The 21028-nt window shown below is 45.4% G+C and overlaps 1 protein-coding gene across 2 annotated transcripts in view; it reads left to right on the top strand.

Annotated features, from left to right (window-relative positions):
• Positions 1–20581, top strand: part of LOC104302471 (signal recognition particle subunit SRP54) — a 38840-nt gene extending 18259 nt beyond the window's left edge. The window contains exons 2-5 of one of the 2 annotated variants that reach the window (XM_054162071.1): positions 5339–5515; positions 16769–16835; positions 17972–18069; positions 18973–20581. In XM_054162071.1, the coding sequence (XP_054018046.1) occupies positions 5339–5515; positions 16769–16835; positions 17972–18069; positions 18973–19185 (555 nt within the window). In that variant the 3' untranslated portion in view covers positions 19186–20581. The remainder of the gene's footprint in view (positions 1–5338; positions 5516–16768; positions 16836–17971; positions 18070–18972) is intronic. The other variant, XM_054162072.1, reaches the window with a different exon arrangement.
• Positions 20582–21028: the final 447 nt, after the last annotated feature.

The raw sequence follows: 21028 nt of genomic DNA, 5'->3' as shown, positions 1-21028 counted from the left end.
GAAGCCAAAGTAAATACTTCCATGGCATGAGGTTAAGAGAAGTGCTGAGTCTTTCAAGACCCATATAGGTACTGGAGGGGGACAAACCTGTGGAGAAAACAATGAGGTGGCAACCTGACTAAAGGTGTGGACTAGCAGAGCAGTCTTTGTGATAACCCTAAAAGAAGAGCCCAAGTGTAAAGCCTCGCGCAGGAGGTGGTGTAACATTTGAGCTGTAAAGTCAGTCTAGCTGGCAGCTCTAGAATAGAGCAGCATTGACACAGCTTTGGAAAGATAAATAAAATTCACTGGTGCTGAACTTTTTGCTCTCAGCAGGGGGAGTTGGCTTTTGTTGAGGTTGTGTGTGTGAAAATTAAAAGGACAAATGTTCCAGTGATGAGTGAAACCTGTACCCAGGCTTGTGACTAGGTAACAACCAAAGCAACAGCTGATAAGCATTATTTATTGTTGTCTCGGTCCAGAGAGGGAAGGAGACTCAGTGCTTTTGACTGTTCCCATGTTGTGAAATTAGAGGCACAAACGAGGCCAAAATATCAACAGCTAGACTATTTATTACATAAATAAAGTGGATGGATCAGAAAGGGAGAGAGAGAAAATAGAGAGAGAGAAGAGGAAAGGAATTATATTACCACACCCCTCACCCCCCCATCCCCCCCCCAGGACAGCTTGGGTCTGTGGAGGAAAGGTGCTGCAGGAGATGTTTGGTCTGTAGAGAAAGGGTGCTGAGGCTTTGGCTGGAGAAGAGATAAGGTACTCTGGGCAGCCTCTTCAGCTCCATGAATTGCAGCAAGCAGATCTTAGGACACGGAGAGAGGGTTCAGTCTGCTTCTTCCAGGCTCCATGATGATGTCTCTCAGCAGCATTGTCCTTCTCCTGTGTTTTTCTTCAGCTGTGTTTTCCTTCTGTGTTTTGATTCTCCTGTGTTTTGGTTCTCCTCAGCCAGTGGTTGCTCAAGTCCTTTATACAGTTTTTAGTCCTTAGGTATGTGTCCAAGTATTGTCCCTCAGGAAATCAGGGGCCAGGTGGTGAATCCATTGTGTCACCATCCTCCCTTTCTGGGGTACTTGATGGTGGAGATTATCCTGTTTTATGCATGTTCCCGAAGGTGGCCTCGGTCCTTCCAGTGGCTCTGCCCAATACACATCAGCTATTGTCTGGGCAAGCAGGAAAGGTGATTTTGTCTTTGTTGAGTCACATCAGGAGAGACAAGCTTTAGTCTCTCCCAATTATCTTACTTAATACTTTAGGACTCTCTAGAACCAGATTCTGAAGACAAACTATTCAGGGTTCCTTGATGAATCCTTACTATCTCAAATTACTGCACCTCTCTGGAACTTTGTGCCAGTATCAGCTATGTGGAGCTGCTTACTGGGGGTGGTGTATGTGGTGGGTTGAGAATCAACCCCCCCAGCTAATTTGGAGAGAATACCTCCAAAATAAAATTTGCCAGAGCAGCTCAGTTGGAAAGCAAATGAAGCTGTATTTACAAGCACCCTACAGTCTAGAGAGATGAAATGCAATGAGTATGTACAAAATATACCATATTTGCACTTATTTACCATTTATAAACAGCACAAGAACTCCTCTGGACAAAACCAGGGGGTTACCAACAGCCTTCCCCTCCCTGCTGTCTTCCCCAACCTTATACGAGGGAAAAGAGGAAGAGAAGAGCAGCTTCTGAGTACTTAGCCTCCACAGGAACACAACCAAGGTCAGCAACGGCCAAGCAAAAGCACCAACCAGTATCTGCTAGAGCGAAAGAAGCTGAAAAGAGAAAGAGTTCATTTGTACAACTAGCTTTAGGTTAGTTATCAGACCAATGGGATTATTCAGACCTTATCATTGTTTCTCTTTTGCACCCAATGGTAATTTATTTACATTCTACCACTTTTGACTCAAATCTGTGGAAGATTTCCTAGGTACCAGCCTAAAACTGCCTCGGTGTAAGTGGTGTGTGGGATGGGCCACAAGGATGATCAGAGGGCTGGAGCACCTCTCCTGTGAGGACAGACTGAAGGAGTTGGGGCTGTTCAGTCTGGAGAAGAGAAGGCTCCGAGGGGAACTAATTGTGGCCTTCCAGTATCTGAAGGGGGCCTACAAGAAGGCTGGGGAGGGACTTCTTAGGATATCAGGTAGTGATAGGACTAGGGGGAATGGAATGAAGCTGGAGGTGGGGAGATTCAGGCTGGATGTGAGGAGGAAGTTCTTCACCATGAGAGTGGTGAAGCCCTGGAATGGGTTGTCCAGGGAGGTGGTTGGGGCCCCATCCCTGGAGGTGTTTAAGCCCAGGCTGGATGAGGCTCTGGCCAGCCTGATCTAGTGTGGGGTGTCCCTGCCCATGGCAGGGGGGTTGGAACTAGCTGATCCTTGTGGTCCCTTCCAACCCTGACTGATACTATGATACTATGGGTGTGCAAGGTGTGAAAGCCTGCTTTTTAAACTTCAAATATTAGCAGCAATTTTTCTTTCCAAGTTAAAATATTTGAAGAAGCATTTGAGTGAAATGAGCCAAAATCAGATGAAGAGACTGTGCCTGTAGAGTAGCTCTGAGGAGTGGCTCATGTTGCTTGCTGTTATCAGAGTAATATTTGTGGTGCTGTATTGCTCTTCAGCACTGTGACTAAACATGAAAAATGGCATCATTGTATGATGCCAATAAAGGAGTGTGAAATGTTCACAAAAGACTGACTCTGTGGTGCTTTTGGCTCCAAAAAAATGCAGATCTGAGTGGCAGTAACTGGCACTTGCTGATGCAGCCCAGCAAAGAGCACTCCCTGAGCTTAGGTTGCTCCTCTGTTTTTAGCATTTGTGTTTCTATAGCTTTGCTGTTCTGTTCCTGCTCTGTTCCCACAGCCAAAACACAGCAGAGAGTGCAATGAGCCCTGGACAGTCAGGTTGGGTTTTCTACAGGAAAATGTAATTCTGCATGAAAATGTAATGCCATTGCAGCTGAATTACCCCAGTGAAAACTTGGCACTTGATTCTGCTCTGCTCCTCCAGGAAAATGCCTGCAGTGTGCCATGGTAGCTAAAGAACTGCTAGGGGAAGCTGAAATGACTTGCAGTTTTGAGCAGCAGTGGTGTGAGAGCTGGGAGAGATGATGGATGTGTGCACTCCCTCTCCACACTGAGGAGCCTGGCACGTGATCTTTACCTCCCCTCCCTGTTCTCTGTGGGCACCAGAAAAATCTCTGCCTGGAATGAAGGAAACCATTCTGCTCCCCACAGCCCCCTCCTGCCCCTCTCTACTGTGCCCACTGCCTCTCCCAACTAACTGAGCCCATTTGCTAGTTTACATAATGTAGCACAAGAGATGGGAATGCTGATGCTGTGCTTACAGTGATTATGGAGTGTCCTACAACTATGTGATAAAGTCATATATTTTTATAAGTCATTTTGAATTGCCTCTGTGGGGACAAGGTTGCAGAGGCAAGAAGCTGAAAACTGGAATGTGCCTGTTTTATGCAACCTGAGTTCTGCATAGAGAGTCACAGAATGCTAGGGATTGGAAAGGACCTCCAAAGATCGTTGGGGCCAAGCCCCCTGCCAGAGCAGGATCACCTAGGGCTGGCCACACAGGAACATGTCCAGGTTGCCTTTGGAAGTCTCCAGAGAAGGAGACTCCACAGCCTCTCTGGGCAGCCCATTCCAGTGCTCACAGCAAAGAAGTTTCTCCTCATGTTGAGGTGAAACTTCCTGTGTTCTGGTTTATATCCATTATTCCTTGTCCTGCTGCTGGGCGCCACTGAGAAGAGCTTGTCCCCTTCCTCTCAACACCCACCCCTTAGGTATTTATAGACATTAATAAGATCTCCTCTCAGTCTTCTCTTCTCTGGACTAAACAGTCCCAGTTCTCAGTCTTTCTTCATAGGAGAGAGGTTTGAGTCCCTTAATCATCCTCGAAGCCCTCCATTGGACCCTCTCCAGTAGATCCCACTCTTCCTTGAATTGGGGAGCCCTAAACTGGATACAGGATTCCAGACATGGTCTCACCAGGGCAGAGTAGAGGACAGAAGGGCCTCCCTAGACTTTCTGGACTCTCTCTTGCTAATGCACCCCAGGATCCCATTGGCCTTGGGCACAGGGGCACATTGCTGTCCACATACCCATACCTGGTTCCTTGTGTTATGGTTTTAAGTTACATGAGCTCATGCATTTTAAAAAACCTTTGCAGTTGTGGTCGTTTGAGGCTGTGCCTTTAAGAACAAACAGTGCTGTGACACTCTGGCTAAATGTTTTCGGTACTAGAACCAAAACATTCTGATATTCTAAACGAATTTCATTGGTGCATGGGTAAAATGCAACTTTAGATTGTGGAGCAGTTGGAATTTTTTTTTTCCCTCAGTTCAGTTTGGTTTGGGAGTTGGGGGAGTTTGGGTTTCAGCCTGTTCTCCCTGCCTGCTCTCTCTGCAAACTGCTGGAGTTGGCCTTCAGATAAGCAAAAACTAATCCTGCATGGGCTTTTGAAGCTTACTAACAACTCTTTCCCTTAATAACTTGCCTTTCTGTCTCTCTAACCCCTTTTGGGGGAAAAAAGGGAGGTGGGGGGGGAGAGAGGGGGTTACAGGGAGGGGATCCCTCCTGGGGGAGGGATTTTTGTTGTGTTATTTCTCTTTGCTGTATATTTCTGTGTATATATTGTAAATACCTGTATATATTGTGTTATATATAACCTGCTTTCCATATATGCTTGTAAATATATAGCTTTGCTCTTCGACTGGGTTAGCTGTGGTTTCTTACTCTGTGGAGGAGGGAGAGCTAAGCCCTCTCTCAACCTACCACAGTAGTACATTAAAAACATGTGGCTGGCACTTCCTACCTTCTGGGTCCTTCTCTGGGTAACAAGTGTTTTCAAAACAGTTTTGTGCATTTGATGCAGTAACAGCTAAAAGCACTAGCAAGGTGAAGGCTCTGCTTTGACAGATCCAAACAAAGCCTTAGTAAAATTCTCTGGCCACAGGAGTTATGAGTCTAAAGAATTATTGGTTGGCACTTTGAACTAGAAGTATGCTTTTTTTAATGCTTGTGACCCAGACACTGCATTGTAGTGTTCAGCAGCTGGAAGAGCAAAACCAGACATGCCACCTGCCCATGCTGAAGTAAAGGTACTTAACCTTTGGTTCTTTTTAGTAAAGGCATCACTTTTTATATATCTGCAAACAAAAATGTTTCAGTCATACCCTTTAGCTACAGCCAGGCTCTTGTGGATGTGCACTGCATACACTAATCATTCTACTTTAAATATCTTAGGAAGTTTTTTGAGGAGGAACTTTTCCAGTTCCAGAAGCATGTACTTGAGATGATGACTTTTTTCTTCTTCTTCTTCTTCTTCTTTATAGCAACTTTCAAATGGAGAGGGAGGCTTTGAGAATGTGGAGCTGGGTGTCATAGGAAAGAAGAAGAAAATTCCAAGGAGGGTTATTCATTTTGCAAGTGGAGAAACAATGGAAGAATATAGCACAGATGAAGAGGAAGATGAACAAGAGAAAAAAGACCTGTTGCCACCTGTAGATCCTGTAGGTATTTTCCTTGGTAAATTGCTACTTCTGGTTTACTGGGCAGCTGCCCTCATTTTATGCTTTATTTTTGTGTCACAAATCTCATTTACTCTTAAAGATTCCATTAATTTGGCTCTAGGGAACTGAGAAATCTGCGAGAAGTATTCCTGATGAGTTTTGTGTTGGAGTCCTCCTCCATTAAAGTAGTCCAATTAATTAGAAAGGGGTTTAATTTCTTCATAGTTATAGTCTGTCCTCTCCAGCATTTCCCTTTCCAATGATATTTGCTTCATGTCTCCTTGGTTTATACTGTTGTTTTAAAAAACCTGTTGATTGAAGGCATTTGTTTCCTTATGTTTGGTGACAGCAGAGAGTTGAACCTGTAATTTAGTGTTACCATACCAGCAATTTCTTACACTTAAAAGGGCATAGAAGGGGAAAAACCAGATGACTTGCAGACTGAAAGAGTTGGGGCTGTTCAGTCTGGAGAAGAGAAGGCTCTGAGGGGACCTAAGTGTGGCCTTCCAGTATCTGAAGGGGGCCTACAAGAAGGCTGGGGAGGGACTTCTCAGGATCTCAGGTAGTGATAGGACTAGGGGGAACGGAATGAAGCTGGAGGTGGGGAGATTCAGACTGGATGTGAGGAGGAAGTTCTTCACCCTGAGAGTGGTGAAGCCCTGGAATGGGCTGTCCAGGGAGGTGGTTGAGGCCCCATCCCTGGAGGTGTTTTAAGACCAGGCTGGATGAAGCTCTTGCCAGCCTGATCTAGTGTGGGGTGTCCCTGCCTATGGCAGGGGGGTTGGAACTAGATGATCCTTGTGGTCCCTTCCAACCCTGACTGATACTATGATACTATGAAATAAAGAATGCAGAATACAGAATTAACCAGGTTGGAAAAGACCTTTGAGATCATCAGTTCCAACCTATCATCCAACACCATCTAATCAACTAAACCATGGCACTAAGTGCCTCATCCAGTCTCTTTTTAAATACTTCCAGTAATGGTGACTCCACCACCTCCCTGGGCAGGCCCATTCCAATGGCAATCACTCTAATTCATGATATATGAAGAACAAGTTTCAAAGGCCCTCTCTATTCCATATATGTAAAGTTCATCTATGTTGGAAGCTGTTAAAGGTCTTGCTTGACCTGTCATTGAGGTCTTCATTTGTTGGCCTAACTTCCAAGTGGAGTTTCAGCATTAAAAGCTGTCTCCCATGGTGTGCTGTGGCTGCTAGAATACATTTTGCTTTCTGTCAGTGGTTCTGGATCTACACATGGAGGTCAAGTGAAATATATAATCTGTTTTACTTTGCTGGCATGTCTGACAGTCGATTTTGTAGTGATAATGTATCTGCAAAGCTCACAGCTGTGCTTCTCAGCACTGGCAATAGCAGCTCCCTGCCCTCTGGCAGCCAGTTGCAGAGAAGATCTGCATCCATCTCTTCACCTCTCTACACCCCCAGTCTCATGTTTCTTTTATGACACCCTCCAAGACCTGGTGTCCCAAACAGCTCTTTTCTCTACCCTCATACAATAACTCCTGCCCCACTGAATTGGCTCTGCAGTTCTGTTGTCCTGGTTTACTGCAGGGGCTTGCTTTCTGACCCTCCCCAGGCTTAGTTGCCTGTACTGGAGATGCAGCCTCCAGAGTTCACTGGGTTCTTCTTGATGTGCTGGAGTGCAGTCAGGTGGTTGGAGTCATTGCTCTGTGCAGCAGCTGGTCCTGCCTTGTTGCACATTGGAGGCTGATGGCAGTGCAGAGGTGCTTGTTCTCATGCTTCAGATGAGTGTCATTGCATGCATGGAAACTGGTGCCCTGTTCTCTGCTTGGCATTGTTGTTGGAATGACTTCTGCACCATCTTTTGGGAACCTGTAATGAAGAAATGTTGTGTTTGAAACTCTTTATTTCCTGTACAGACTGTACAGCAGTAGGCTCTGTGTTTCTTTATATGCATATCCATCCTTGGAGACCTTGGATTCGCTGAAGAGACTGCAGTAAAGAGTTTGGGACTGTCAATCACTTGGGGTTATTTTCCCCTCTGTAAAATGGATTTGTTTTGAAGGGAAAAAAAACCAAAACACAGGGTTTGGGGACTAAACTGCAATGAGACTATGAGAATTCAAATGGGATTAGGGCTCTTAGTGATTCACAGAATTAACCAGGTTGGAAAAGACCTTCAAGATCATCAAGTCCAACCTATCATCCAACACCATCTAATCAGCTAAACCATGGCACCAAGTGCCTTATCTGGTTTTATTTTAAACACTCTCAGGGATGGTGACTCCACCACCTTCCTGGGCAGCACATTCCAAGGGCCCATCTCTTTCTGGGAAGAATATCTTCCTAACATCCATCCTAAACTGCAAATTGTTTTAGAATCATAGAATTGGTGGGGTTGGAGGGGACCTCAAGGATCATCCAGTTCCTACCCCACTGCCATGGGCAGGGACACCTCACACTAGATCAGGTTGCTCAGAGCCGCATCCAGCCTGGCCTTAAAAACCTCCAGGGATGAGGCTTCCACCACCTCCCTGGGCAAACCTGTTCTAGTGTCTCACCACCCTCATGGGGAAGAACTTCTTCCTAACCTCCAATATGAATTCGCCCATTTCTATTTTTTTCTTTTCCATCCCCCCTAGTCCTATCATTACCTGACACCCTAAAAGTCCCTCACCTGCCCCGTTTTCCCCCTCAAATCCCAGAGCACCTGGGCTCTATTTGAGTTTCCTCCCACCCCAGGTGTAGTCACTTGGCCCTCCTCACCCACTCCCCTTTTTAATCCCCTCCCAGAGAGGGCAGAAGCTCCAAGGTGAGCCCATCTAGGCTGAGGGATCCTCCTCTCATCGCTGGTGAGTGCCCATGGTGCACACTGGGTGATGGTGGTGACGACAACAAAGGCTGGGGGCCTGCTGGCCCCCCGGTTAGGTAGGAAAAGTGTTGATGGTCTCTCCAGTATCATCCATGGGTGCTGGCTGGGCCTTCTTGCTGGGGCCTCCTTACTGGGGCTGAGCCCTTCTGTATGGTATGGGAGCAGCTCTCTTGTAGAATCATAGAATGGTTTGGGCTGGAGTAATTTGCCATTGGAATGGGCTGCCCAGGGAGGTGGTGGAGTCACCATTGCTGGATGTGTTTGAAAAGAGACTGGATGAGGCACTTAGTGCTATGGTTTAGTTGATTAGATGGTGTTGGGTCATAGGTTGGACCTGATGATCTTGAAGTTTTTTTACAACCTGGTTAATTCTGCATTCTGAAGCTGTTGCATTTCATTTTGGGTGGATTGATGGTACTGCTCTTTCCTGCTAGGCTGTTCTTACATATAGCAAAAGTGACCTTAGGCTGAGAGCAGGTGGGGTTATCATCAGTACAGAATACACCTGTCTCTTGTGGAGTGCAGAGAAATGTGTTATACTTACAAACAAGGAGTAGATGTTAAGCTGCCTTGCTGGGGTTTGGCTGTTTGCTTAAGTGTCTACTCAAAGAAATGCAGGAACCATGAAACTTAGTGACTATTATGGTAATGCTCAGGTACCTTCAGAGCCAGATCTGTTCCCCGCTATGCAACTTGTGTCAGGTATCCATGGATGTAGAAGAGACCTCCCCCTTCTCCCCCCACCCCAAACTATAACTAGCAGGGCACCAAATCTGTGTAATGTGTTGTGTGCCATTACCTCTCAGTAGAAGAGCTGCACTGTGGTGCAGTGATGAAAGGCTCATGAGGCATGATGTACATGTTGTGAAGCCAGGGGCGTGCAGGCTGCTGTACAAATGGACCCTTCAGTGAAGAGCCCTCAAAGGTGCACAGCAGCCAGGAATGCTGTGACTGTTCTCCTGCTTTCCTAGTACAGACTTACTTTTTTTCCTGAATACCAAAGACTCTGTTGTATGGCACAGTTAAGATTGCTTTGTTCTCCTTTTATAGTTTATGAAATCCTTAATTTTTATTGTATTTTTTAATAAAAGGACCCCCCCCCCCCCCAAACCAGGGCAGTGTATTGTGGAGCACACTATGCTTTATTATGTAGTGCTTTTTACCTTGACAGAATAAACTTGATTAGACCAAGGGTTGCCATTAAGTGAAGTTTACCTTATCTGCTGCATGCTTCATGTATCCCAGCTGAGCCAGTCAATGGAAGAAATGTTAGGCCAAGCTGAGCTTTGATGTTTTAGCCAACAGCTGCCTTAAATGTAGGATTTCTATAAAAGCAATTAAATAGTGAGTTTGCTGAGACCAGCATGTCTAAAACTTATCTCAGTTGGGATATGGAAAAAGTCTGTTGCAAATAATAGCAGTCTCTGGTCCAATTTATTTCTAGAAAAAGCACATTGGATATTTTGAATGGAAACTTTGCATCATGAAATCTCAAAGCTCAGCTGGTATTGGCATCCTGGCAGCTTCTGAATAGAGTATAAGGGAAACAAATATTTTGCCATGTTGTAAAGAAACATCTTCAGTAAGGAGCTGGGTTTAATAGTGCTTCAGAGTGAAGCAGACAATGACAATGTCTTTCTTACTTAAGCAATCAACATGTATATATCCTGGTATATGATAACCAAAGCACTCAAATGTGAAGGACTGTTGCCACTCAAAACAGATTTTCCAAGAGAACTGGCTCTTAATTTTACTTTGGAGCAGTGATTCTGATACTTCAGTAGGTCAGCACTCAGTTCATGAACATCCTTGGAGTGTCCATTCTGTTGGCTTGTTGCTTTTTAAGAGTGAGCTGAACCCAGACCACAGGGTATGCTCAACAAACATTTCCCTGGATACTTCACTTAATTGCACTAAAACTTTATTTTATTGACATTAAACTTCTCTAAGCTGTTTCAGAAGGTAACTTGTTAATTACTGCAGGTCCAGTTGCTGTAGAATTTTCACTGCATTCCCCTTGTTACATGAGTAGGCAGAAGGTGGAGTGTAAGTCTTTGCAGAGCAACTCTAAGCAATGTAACCTTCGAATTCATCCTGAGAGTATCTCTGCAACAAAGCCCCAGAAGAGATTTAATTTTATTAACCTTTAGTGCTCCAAAAGATTGAAAAACATTCTTGCAGGAAGATTGCCTTGATATCCTGTGTAAAAAGGAGCCTGACTTCAAATAACAAACAGTCCTCTCTTGAGGACTGCTGTCATTTTCTTATAAGAATTTGGGCATGAGGGAGAAAAATAATCACAGACCAAGTAATAGCTACTTGTAATAGGGTGGAAGGTTTTTGTTGGAGGGTGGTGTGTTTCTGGTCATCTTTTCAGTAGTTGTCATAAATAGAATAGAATAAACCAGGTTGGAAGAGACCTTTGAGATCATCATGTCCAACCCACCTAAACAACTAACCCATGGCACCAAGCACCCCATCCAGTCTCTTCCTAAACACCTCCAGTGATGGCAACTCCACCACCTCCCCAGGCAGCCCATTCCAATGGGCAATCACTCTCTCTGTATAGAACTTCTTCCTAACATCCAGCCTAACCCTCCTCTGGCACAGCCTGAGACTTTCACATGGTGCACACACTGAAGGACCTATTATAGATGGGACCTGTAAATAAGCTAATTTAAAATGCATCTTGACACTAAGCAGTGAGAAGTATCCATTTGGTGGTGTTTAGCAACTCCCAAATGTAGGATTTGCTTTTTCCCTTAAATAGGGAAATTATCCTTGTAGTTGTTATGCCATTTTCTCTGGCCAAAAGAAACTACATTCTTGGAAAGTTCAAAGGACTGAAATGTGGTGCAAATAAATATAGATATGGATTGTTTGGAAACATGGTGCACTCAGAAGTTTAAGGAAGCACATGTGTCCTACATCTGGGGCAGGGCAATCCCAAGCATCAATATAGGCTGGGCAGTGACTGGCTTGAGGGCAGCCCTGAAGAAAAGGACTTGGGAGCACTGGTGGACAAGAAACTCAGTATGCACTTGCAGACCAGAAAGCAAATCATATCCTGGGCTGCATCAAAAGAAGTGTGGCCAGCAGTGTAGCCCTCTGCACCACTCTGGTGAGACCCCACCTGGAGTACTGTGTCCAGTTTGGGAGCCCCTGTTACAGGAGAGAGATGGACATGTTGGAGGGTGGCCAGAGAAGGGCCACGAGGATGATCAGAGGGCTGGAGCACCTCTCCTATGGAGACAGACTGGGAAAATTGGGGCTGATCAGTCTGGAGAAGAGAAGGCTCTGAGGAGACTGTACTGTGGCCTTCCAGTATCTGAAGGGGACCTACAAGAAAGCTTTGTAGGGTGTCAGGTAGTGATAGGACTAGGGGGGAATGGAGCAAAACTAGAAGTGGGTAGATTCAGACTGGATGTTAGGAAGAAGCTCTTCCCCATGAGGGTGGTGAGATGCTGGAACAGGTTGCCCAGGGAGGTGGTAGAAACCCTGTCCCTGGAGGCTTTTAAGGCCAGGCTGGATGTGACTCTGAGTAACTTGCTCTAGTGTGAGGTGTCCCTGCCCATGGCAGGGGGGTTGGAGCTGGATGATCTTTGAGGTCCCTTCCATCCCTCACAATTCTGTGATTCTGTGTGTTCCCTTCAGCAGGGAACACACTAAGAAGCATACTAAGAAAACAAACCATGCTTTGTTGTTGAACCAGAACCACTGGTTTTATCAATGGTTGAATCCATTGTGTTAATTTCTACTTCAAATGCAACACTTAACAGAAATTCTTAATGAACAATTTTAATGCCATTTCAAACCCAGTTCTCATAACCCTTGTCTTTTCTATTTTAAGTAACAAAATTAAGTCAGGGTAGCTGAATAGTGTAATTAAGCATTGTAGAAACTAAATATACTGAAGAGATTGATGGCTGGAGAAATACTGTCCCCTTATAATAAACCAGTGTCCTGTGTTTCATGCTACTGCCTCTTGTTTCCAGTCAAGAAACAGAGGTTTTTGGGTTTCACAGAATGTTAGGGGCTGGAAGGGACCTCGAAAGATCATCTAGTCCAACTCCCCTGCCATATCAGCATCAACTAGAGTAGGTCACACAGGAACACATCCAGGCAAGGTTTTGAATGCCCAGAGAAGGAGACTCCACAACCACTCTGGGCAGCCCCTTCCAGTGTTTTGTCACCCTCACAATGAAAAAGTTCTTCCTTCTGTTCCCCACAAACAGGAAGCATCTACTGTGATGCTATCTTTTGGGTTGCCTCTCTCTAAACTAAGGTACCTGGAACCTACCCAGATTTACCCTGAAGAAGTAAGGAGGGGGGAGTGAAAAAAGGAGAATTATTCCTTGGATGTGTTTCCTTTTTCTTAGTTGTTCCTGGTGGTTTACTCTCCAAGCCATCTTCTTTCTCTTGTTGAATTTTTGGAAGTAGCTTCCTCTCATGGTTTCATGTTGTCTTTTGAGATACTTGGGAGACTGCTGCTTTTTTTAATTTGAAGGCACTGGGAAGCCCTTGCTTTTGTTGGAGGTGAAGATGTGTCTGGTTTGGGCTTTGTCAGAAAGCAGAGGTTTCTGTGAGGCTGGAGGTGTGCTCCTCGTGTACCAAAATGGTTTCTTCTTGTGGTGAGGGAGCAGTAGAACTAGAGAGACCTGCCTTGTCTGCCAAGTGTCAGATGTTCCCTGTGTTTGTGTTACCACAAAAGTGTTAAAATGTTGGCTGAGCTGCTTCTGTCCTCTCAGCTGCTGCTGTCGTGTTGAAGGTAAGCTCCTCCTTTCACTCTCAAGTATTAAGGAGGCTCTTGTGGCTTCTTGCTTACAGCTGCACAGCAGGCTCTTGTTTGTCCTGTGCTCTGTGTGAAAGCTTTTTCACTCTGTCACCTTGTTATGAAGGATTGTACAGAGGCTCCTCAGTGCCATTATTTGCACCTGTGGCAGCAAGCTTTTCCAGCACTTTCCTTGACTTCTTCAACTGAACAAACTGAAATGATTGTCGTTAGCCTGTCTGCCAACTGAGCGGTAATCAGCAAGCTGGAGGTGCTTTTGTTCGAGCAGGATAGCAGCTGGTTTTGCTTACACTTTTACCTTGGCAGGACATTTTCCATACCCACTGCCAAAACAATACAGCATCTGGCTTCTTTCAGCCTCCCCAACTTGAGTTTCTGGCTTGACAGATGATTTCTTTGCTGCACTCATTTGTAGAGGCTGTGCTTGGAAAGCACTGGAGTCTAGTAGCTTGTATATGTGCCTATTGAGGCTAGACCAGCTAGTCTCTGTAGCTGTATTATTTATAGTAATATTGATTGTCCTGCACACAGATCTGTTTAGTGAGATCCCAGGAACTGATTCTTATCACACAGTCTTTAGCAGTGAGTTATAAATACATATGCAACTGACTGGACCTAATGGGTTTCATTTCCTAGAAACTGACTCTTTTAATTGCTGCTTTCCCCAAGTATCTCTACAGAGATCTTTACTGGGGTGGGGGGGTAGGGGGAATACATCACAAAGAGCTTGCCTGAATACAACACACTGTTAACTACAAACCTCTTTTATTCCACTGACATTTGTGGTTGCCTCTTCACAAGAGTGAAAGCCTGCAGCTTTTTCCCCATTAGGCTGAAATCTGTTTGGGTTTTTTTTCCCCCATTCTCTTTTTTTTTTATGACACAGCTTCTTGTTTGCTTTACCTGTTTTTAAAAACCTTAGTGAAGGGCACAGCCAATGTAGAATAGAATAGAATTAACCAGGTTGGAAGAGACCTTCGAGATCATCGTGTCCAACCTATCATCCGACACCACGTAATCAACTAAACCATACAACCAAGCATCCTGTCAAGCCTCGCCCTGAACACCCCCAGCGTCGGCGACCCCACCACCTCCTCAGGCAGCCCATTCCAATGGGCAATCACTCTCTCTGTGTAAAGCTTCCTCCTAACCTCCAGCCTAAACCTCCCCTGACGCAGCCTGAGACTGTGTCCTCTTGTTCTGGTACTGGTTGCCTGGGAGAAGAGACCAACCTCTGCCTGTCTACGACCTCCCTTCAGGTAGTTGTAGAGAGCAATAAGGTCACCCCTGAGTCTCCTCTTCTCCATACTAAGCAACCCCAGCTCCCTCAATCTCTCCTCATAGGGCTTGTGCTCCAAGCCCCTCACCAACCTTGTTGCTCTTCTCTGGACACGCTCCAGCAAGTCAACCTCCTTCCTAAACTGAGGGGCCCAGAACTGGACACAGTACTCGAGGTGCGGCCTAACCAGTGCAGTGTACAGGGGCAGAATGACCTCCCTGCTCCTGCTGGCCACACTGTTCCTGATGCAGGCCAGGATGCCACTGGCCCTCCTGGCTGCCTGGGCGCACTGCAGGCTCATGTTCAGTCTACCATCAACCAGCACCCCCAGGTCTCTCTCAGCCTGACTGCTCTCCAGCCACTCTGACCCCAGCCTGTAGCTCTGCATGGGGTTGCTGTGGCCAATGTGCAGAACCCGGCACTTGGATGTGTTAAATCTCATGCCGTTGGACTCTGCCCATCTGTCCAGCCTGTCGAGGTCCCTCTGCAGAGCCTCTCCACCCTCCAGCAGATCAACTCCTGCGCCCAGCTTGGTGTCATCAGCAAATTTACTGATGGTGGACTCGATGCCCATTAACCTCTATTTTCTTTAATCTCTTACACATGGGTATCTCAATTTATCTGGGGGCTGTAGTGCTTCCTCTACAGTGGTGAATACGCTCATGCAAAGGGCAACTCCTCTTCCTGACCTGTGCTTCCTGCAGAGTCTCTGTCCCTCCAATGCAGCCTTCCAGTCATGAGAGCCATCCACTGCATCTCTGGGATTCCCAGCAAGTTCCTACCCCTGCAGCTGCACACAGGTCCTCAGTTCCTTGTGTTCACTCCCCGCACTCCATGTCTTAGTGTGCAGGCACTTCAGAGCCTGCCTTGCTTGCATGCAAATGCTTGAGGTGATCCTCCTTGAGCCATGTCACGAGACACTTGAACGTGTCCAGAGAAGGGCAACAAGGCTGGGGAGAGGCCTTGAGTACAAGCCCTATGAGGAGAGGCTGAGGGAGCTGGGATTGTTTAGCCTGGAGAAGAGGAGGATCAGGGGTGACCTCATTGCCCTCTACAACTACCAGAAAGGTGGTTGTAGACAGGAAGGGGTTGGTCTCTTCTCCCAGGCAACCAGCACCAGAACAAGGGGACACAGTCTCAAGCTGTGCCAGGGGAGGTTTAGGCTCGAGGTGAGGAGAAAGTTCTTCACTGAGCGAGTCGTTCGTCATTGGAATGGGCTGCCCAGGGAGGTGGTGGAGTCACCATCCCTGGAGGTGTTCAAGGGGAGATTGGACGTGGCACTTGGTGCCATGGTCTAGTTGTGAGGTCTGTTCGGACAGGTTGGACTTGATGATCCTTGGGGTCTCTTCCAAACTTAGTGATACTGTGATGTTTTGTTAATTTTCTGTTCCTCTTGTTCTCATTACCCCAGGCCCTTTATTTGTCAGCCCTGTCCATCACTACATCAGAGCTGCAGTAACTCTCTCCCTCCCTCATGCATTCCTGGTTTTGTTCTTCTGGTGCAATTGCAGATGATAATTCGTGTCTGGTTGTAAATACTTGGAAGCAGCTCAAGGATCAGTTTGAAGGTTTTATTAGGCTTTACACAGTCTCTTCCAGTCCTCTTACTGTTGTAATAAGGGCCTGCTTGGCTAACTCACTTCTCTTCTGGCCAATTCAGAGCATTAGCACAGAATCACAGAAACATTCAGGTTGGAAAAGACCCTCAGGATCACTAAGTCCAACCCAGAACCCTGCTCTACAAGGTTCACCCCTAAACCACATCCCCAAGCACCACATCCAAACCACCTCTGAGCACATCCAGGGCTGGTGACTCAACCACCTTCCTGGGCAGCACATTCCAATGCCTGACCACTCTTGCTGTGAAAAAATGTTTCCTAATGTCCAGTGTAAACCTACCCAGTTGCAGCTTGAGGCCATTCCCTCTTGTTCTGGCACAAATCACCTGTAAGACCAGCACCAGCCTCTCCACAATGTCCTCTCAGGTAGTTGCAGACAGCAGTGAGGTCTCCCCTCAGCCTCCTCTTCTCCAAACAAAACAGCCCCAGCTCATTCAGTTGCTCTTCATAAGATTTATTCCCCAGGCCCTTCACAGCTTCATTGCCCTCCTCTGGAAAGGTCTTTCCAGCTATAGGAATAACTTTGGTATTGAGTTGGATGCTTGTTATCTCCCAGGTCTGGGAGTGGGGATCAAAAAACAGTGGAACAAAATTTCTCCTTTGTAAACCATGGTTCTATCTTATGGTGATACCTTGAACTTGTATCTTATGGTGATACCCTGAACATAGAGCTGTTGTATGTCTCAATACTACTCTTGTTCTTGCAGACAACGCTCACGTGGGGACCCTACTTGTGGTTTCACATGCTGCGAGTTGCCACATCAACCTTATCAGGTATTTAATTCTTGGGGTGAGGCAGTAATGGAATCTTGAAAGCCACTTTGACAGGCTCTAAATCATATTTGTGAGCTTCAGCAGTAGGAATGAGCTTGTATTTTAATCCGTGGAGACATAGTCTCTTGCCTTAATTTTCAGTTAAAGTTCAGCTAAGGGCTTAATCTTTAACAGATCCCCTAGCAGCCCCAAGCCAGATCCACAGCTGAAACCAGCAGAATTTAAACAATCACTGCCCCCATCTAGGTGTTCATGGATTTTTCTACATTCTTCTCCTTTTTTGTTCATTCTTTATCTTAAAGATCAATCATTAGGATATTGAACTAACGATTACATCCACATGGATGAGCCTAGCACATACTGATTTTTGTCTTTTTGAGTGAAGTAAGACTACAGAAAACCATTCAGGAAAGATGATTCACAGATTGCATTGGGTGGGTTGGAAGGGACCCTCAAAGGTCCTCTTGTCCAACCACCTCCAGTGAACAGGGACACATTTTGTCCAACCACAATGGCTACTCATGGTATGACCCATGGACAAAGCCTAGGCAGGCTCCCTTCCTGCTCCAAGCCCCAGACCAGAAAGCCCCCAGAACTAAGCCAGCAGTGGTACTTTCTGCTAGGGAACACCAGGTCAGAGATGCTCACTATCTGCATGCCTTGCTATTATGCTACAGACTGAAGTCAGGCAAAAGCACGTTCTATAGGAGCAGCTCGTACAGCACACCAGAAGTAAATTTCATTTGCTTACCAGCACTTCCCAGGGGGAAGTTTGCATGCAGGAAATATTCCAGGCCTAGGTATGTGACAAATCAAGATTCATGGGGGGAAAAAAGTGATGGACACTCTAGGCTTGGCTGTGAGATTATGAAATTAATGTCATTCTAGGGACAGGCAAGTAGGAAGCAGAGAAAGTGGCCAAGAGCTGTGCTCTCAGTTCCAGCCAACACTGGGAACACTGTATTGAGCTGCACCATTTCTACATTGTCTGACCCCTCATCTGCAAAGATGAAAGTTAATTGGAATGCAGTTGAGGGATGAAAACCTGATGCTAAGCCAGCCCAGTGATGACACCTTTTCAAATAAAACTGCACTTCTAGATGCTAATTGTGTGTAAACCTCCCTTTACTTTTCAGTGTGTGACTTCCTTGGGGAGAAGATTGCATCTGTTCTGGGCATAAGCACACCAAAATACCAATATGCCATTGATGAGTACTACAGAATGAAGAGAGAGGTATGTGTGTGAGAGAGGATTCTATCCTCCCAACTTGCCTTCCCTAGTACTTCATAAAATGAAATTTGTATTGCAGCATAGAGTGAGGTTTTAGAACCTCAGTTTCAACTTGTCTTGATTTCATTTAATACATGATTAATGTCTGCTTATCCAGCAGCTGTCTTAGAACTGGCTGGGTCCTGACCTCTGCTTTACTTGCTTCTCTTGTACAAAGCATTTTCAAGTCAACAGCCTGAGAATGTTGGATGCAGCAGTCACTGGACCCTGTAAAGAGGTGGCTGCTTGGAATGTAGTTTCCAACTCCTGTTCAACCAAGTGTCAAGGGTAAATTGAACAAGATGGTTATCATTTGTTCCAAACCATAACTGGAAATGACTGCTAGGTAGCCAGTGCTTTCTGCAAGAAAACAACCCCACACCAACACCTTAATAATCTTAATTTGGAAGAGATGGGAAACATATTTCAAGCATTACTGCTTATTTTTGATGGCTCTTCATTACTGAGCTGAAAGAAGCATTAGAAGAAGTAGACCTATCCCTATTACTATTGACTAAGCCCTGCTTAGCTACACACGAGGCCTTGAGCAACCTGCTCTAGTGGGAGGTGTCCCTGCCCATGGGAACCAGGTGATCTTTAAGGTCCCTTCCAACTCAAACTATCCCATGACTCTGGGTGACATTTTTTCCCTGTGTTTATTTAACACAGTTTAGTCCTTCACTTTGGGTGATGTATTTTTTTCCATAATGGGAACTCTGGAATATACCTCACCTTATGATCAACTACTGAATGTCTTCCAGTGGAACAAATGTCTTTGCCTTGTAATAGGAGCTTGCATGCTCTTTTGGAAAGACTCAAAGGCAAGTGGTAAATAGTGGCTTTCAGATCTGGTTATCCTATTTTTAGGAGGAGGAGGAGGAACAGGAAAACAAGATGTCAGAAGAAGCAGAAAGACAGCATCAAGAACAGCAGAACAAACCCCAAGCTGAAGCTCCTGTCCAGACAGACCAGCCTGAAGCAACAGCCTGCACTTCATTTGTGAATGTAAACTTTGAAAACGAGGGAGATTTGCAGTCCAGTGGGGAAAATAAACAAGATGTGGTTCCTGTCCCTCCTTAAGTATAAAGCTCCATTTCATGTAGAAACTATGAAGTGTCAGGTGTCCCAATCTGGCTGTCAGGAGCAGGAAAAATAGGATTATACTTGTTCAGTGAAATACAGTTTCTGGTGTTCTTATTGATCAGGAGAGAGCTGGGCCATGTCTGTTCAGTCAGTTTGTCTGCCTGATGAAGGCTGAGGCATTCTGCCAAGTTGGCACTTCAGTGAAAAGGAAAATTGCACTACAAACACTTGGTCTAAAGCTGAATGTGTGAGCTAATTTCTGTGCAAAGCAAGTGAAAACATCTTTCATTTGAATTGCTGTGTCTCTTTAACACCTGTGGATCGCAGATGCAGTGCCGTTTCCTACTCCTAAACATCTCTTCCTGGTTTGCACATTGTTTGCAACTTGGCTCTCTATGAATAGATTAATAGGGATTGTTAGCCTGTAACTCACAAGTCATTGTAATAGCATCTGGTTTCCCCTATTTATTGTCACTGCTGTCTGCATGGGTTTTGTTTTTCTGTTGTTGGTTAACCCAAGAGACAAAGTTAGGTTTAATGGTAGTTAGATTTAAGGCTCCACTGACTCTTAGTTATAAAAAAAATGAGAACAAAGGAGGCTGTAAACACCCTTAAGAACTTACTAACAAGTACCACCAGTGCTCCTGGAGGCTGATGGTGCTCAGCTGCTTCACTCAGTGCCGTGGCAAAGCACAGAACTAGCATCAGTGTAAGATGTTCTCGCTTCCAAGTCCAAGAATTGAGAGCCATTTGCTTTAATACTTTACACGGGAAATAAAACTCAAGTCTTGCTGAATGATACTGAATGCACTGGACACTGTGTATGGTACCCATCCAGAGTGATGAAAACCTTCTGGGGCATAGATTACCTGGGGCAATGTACTTGATAAATAGTCTGTTGAGATTAGCTTAATGTTAAAGGACTAGTAAGGGATGTGCCATGGCAGATGTTTCTCTCTCCCCAGCACAGAATAGATAAATAAGAAATCCCAATACCAAAGTTAGGATCCTTCCTTTTCCTTAAATACACAAAACACTTTGTGGCAATACAACAGCAGCAGCAATTTCTGTCTTAAGTGACATGCAGGTAGCTCCAGAGCTTTAAAGCAGCCCACATTAAGGCTATTGTACTGCAGTGACTGTTTCTACTTACAGCTTGCGAAAGGAGAATGGTTTACTTTGTGACAATCAGATGTCAGGGCCACAGTCACTTCCTGCAGAAGATCACTGTAGATAAAGGAGCTGAGAACCTGCAGGGGTTGCCATGTGGCATACTGCTGCTGCCCCTGAGATTTCTAAAAAGAAAACCAATTTAAAAAGTCTTCAGTGACATTTTGTGCTATCCTGCATCCCCTGCCTTGGTTCTGCTACAAACCAAGGAGTTCGATGTACCATCAGCAGCCAGGTGACTTGGCTTTTACTTTCCAGTTATGTATTTCAGGTAATCCTCTGCCTAAACTAGTGTCCTGTAGAGCACAAATCCCTTCCTTTCTCCTCATCTTTTAGCATTCTAGCACTCCAGAAAATCTCCTGAGGATTCAGTCAGCAGCTCTACTCCATCTGTTTCAATACTCTGTTCTTTGCCTGCTTTTGAAGTGCAAGACAGAAGGTGGTGACAGCTGTGTGAAACCCTTCCTTAAACTCTGAACATCTGCAAGGGAGAGCTTGGTTCAACACCTGGGGGATACACAGAGAAACAGCTTGTTGGGAGTTCTTATGCTGTCAAAGACAGAAAGCCTCGTATAGCTCAAGAGTAAAACCTTTACAGCTGAAGGATGCTTTGCTTTTCTGCCAAGAAATTGATGTCAGTTACATGGCCTTCCCCCCCCCTCCTTCTCCC

This window comes from Dryobates pubescens, chromosome 5 (genome assembly GCF_014839835.1).
Source record: "Dryobates pubescens isolate bDryPub1 chromosome 5, bDryPub1.pri, whole genome shotgun sequence".
In the NCBI taxonomy this organism is placed as follows: Eukaryota; Metazoa; Chordata; class Aves; order Piciformes; family Picidae; genus Dryobates; species Dryobates pubescens.
Note: the sequence above shows the minus strand (reverse complement) of the source record. Positions and strands in the feature narration are given on the sequence as shown.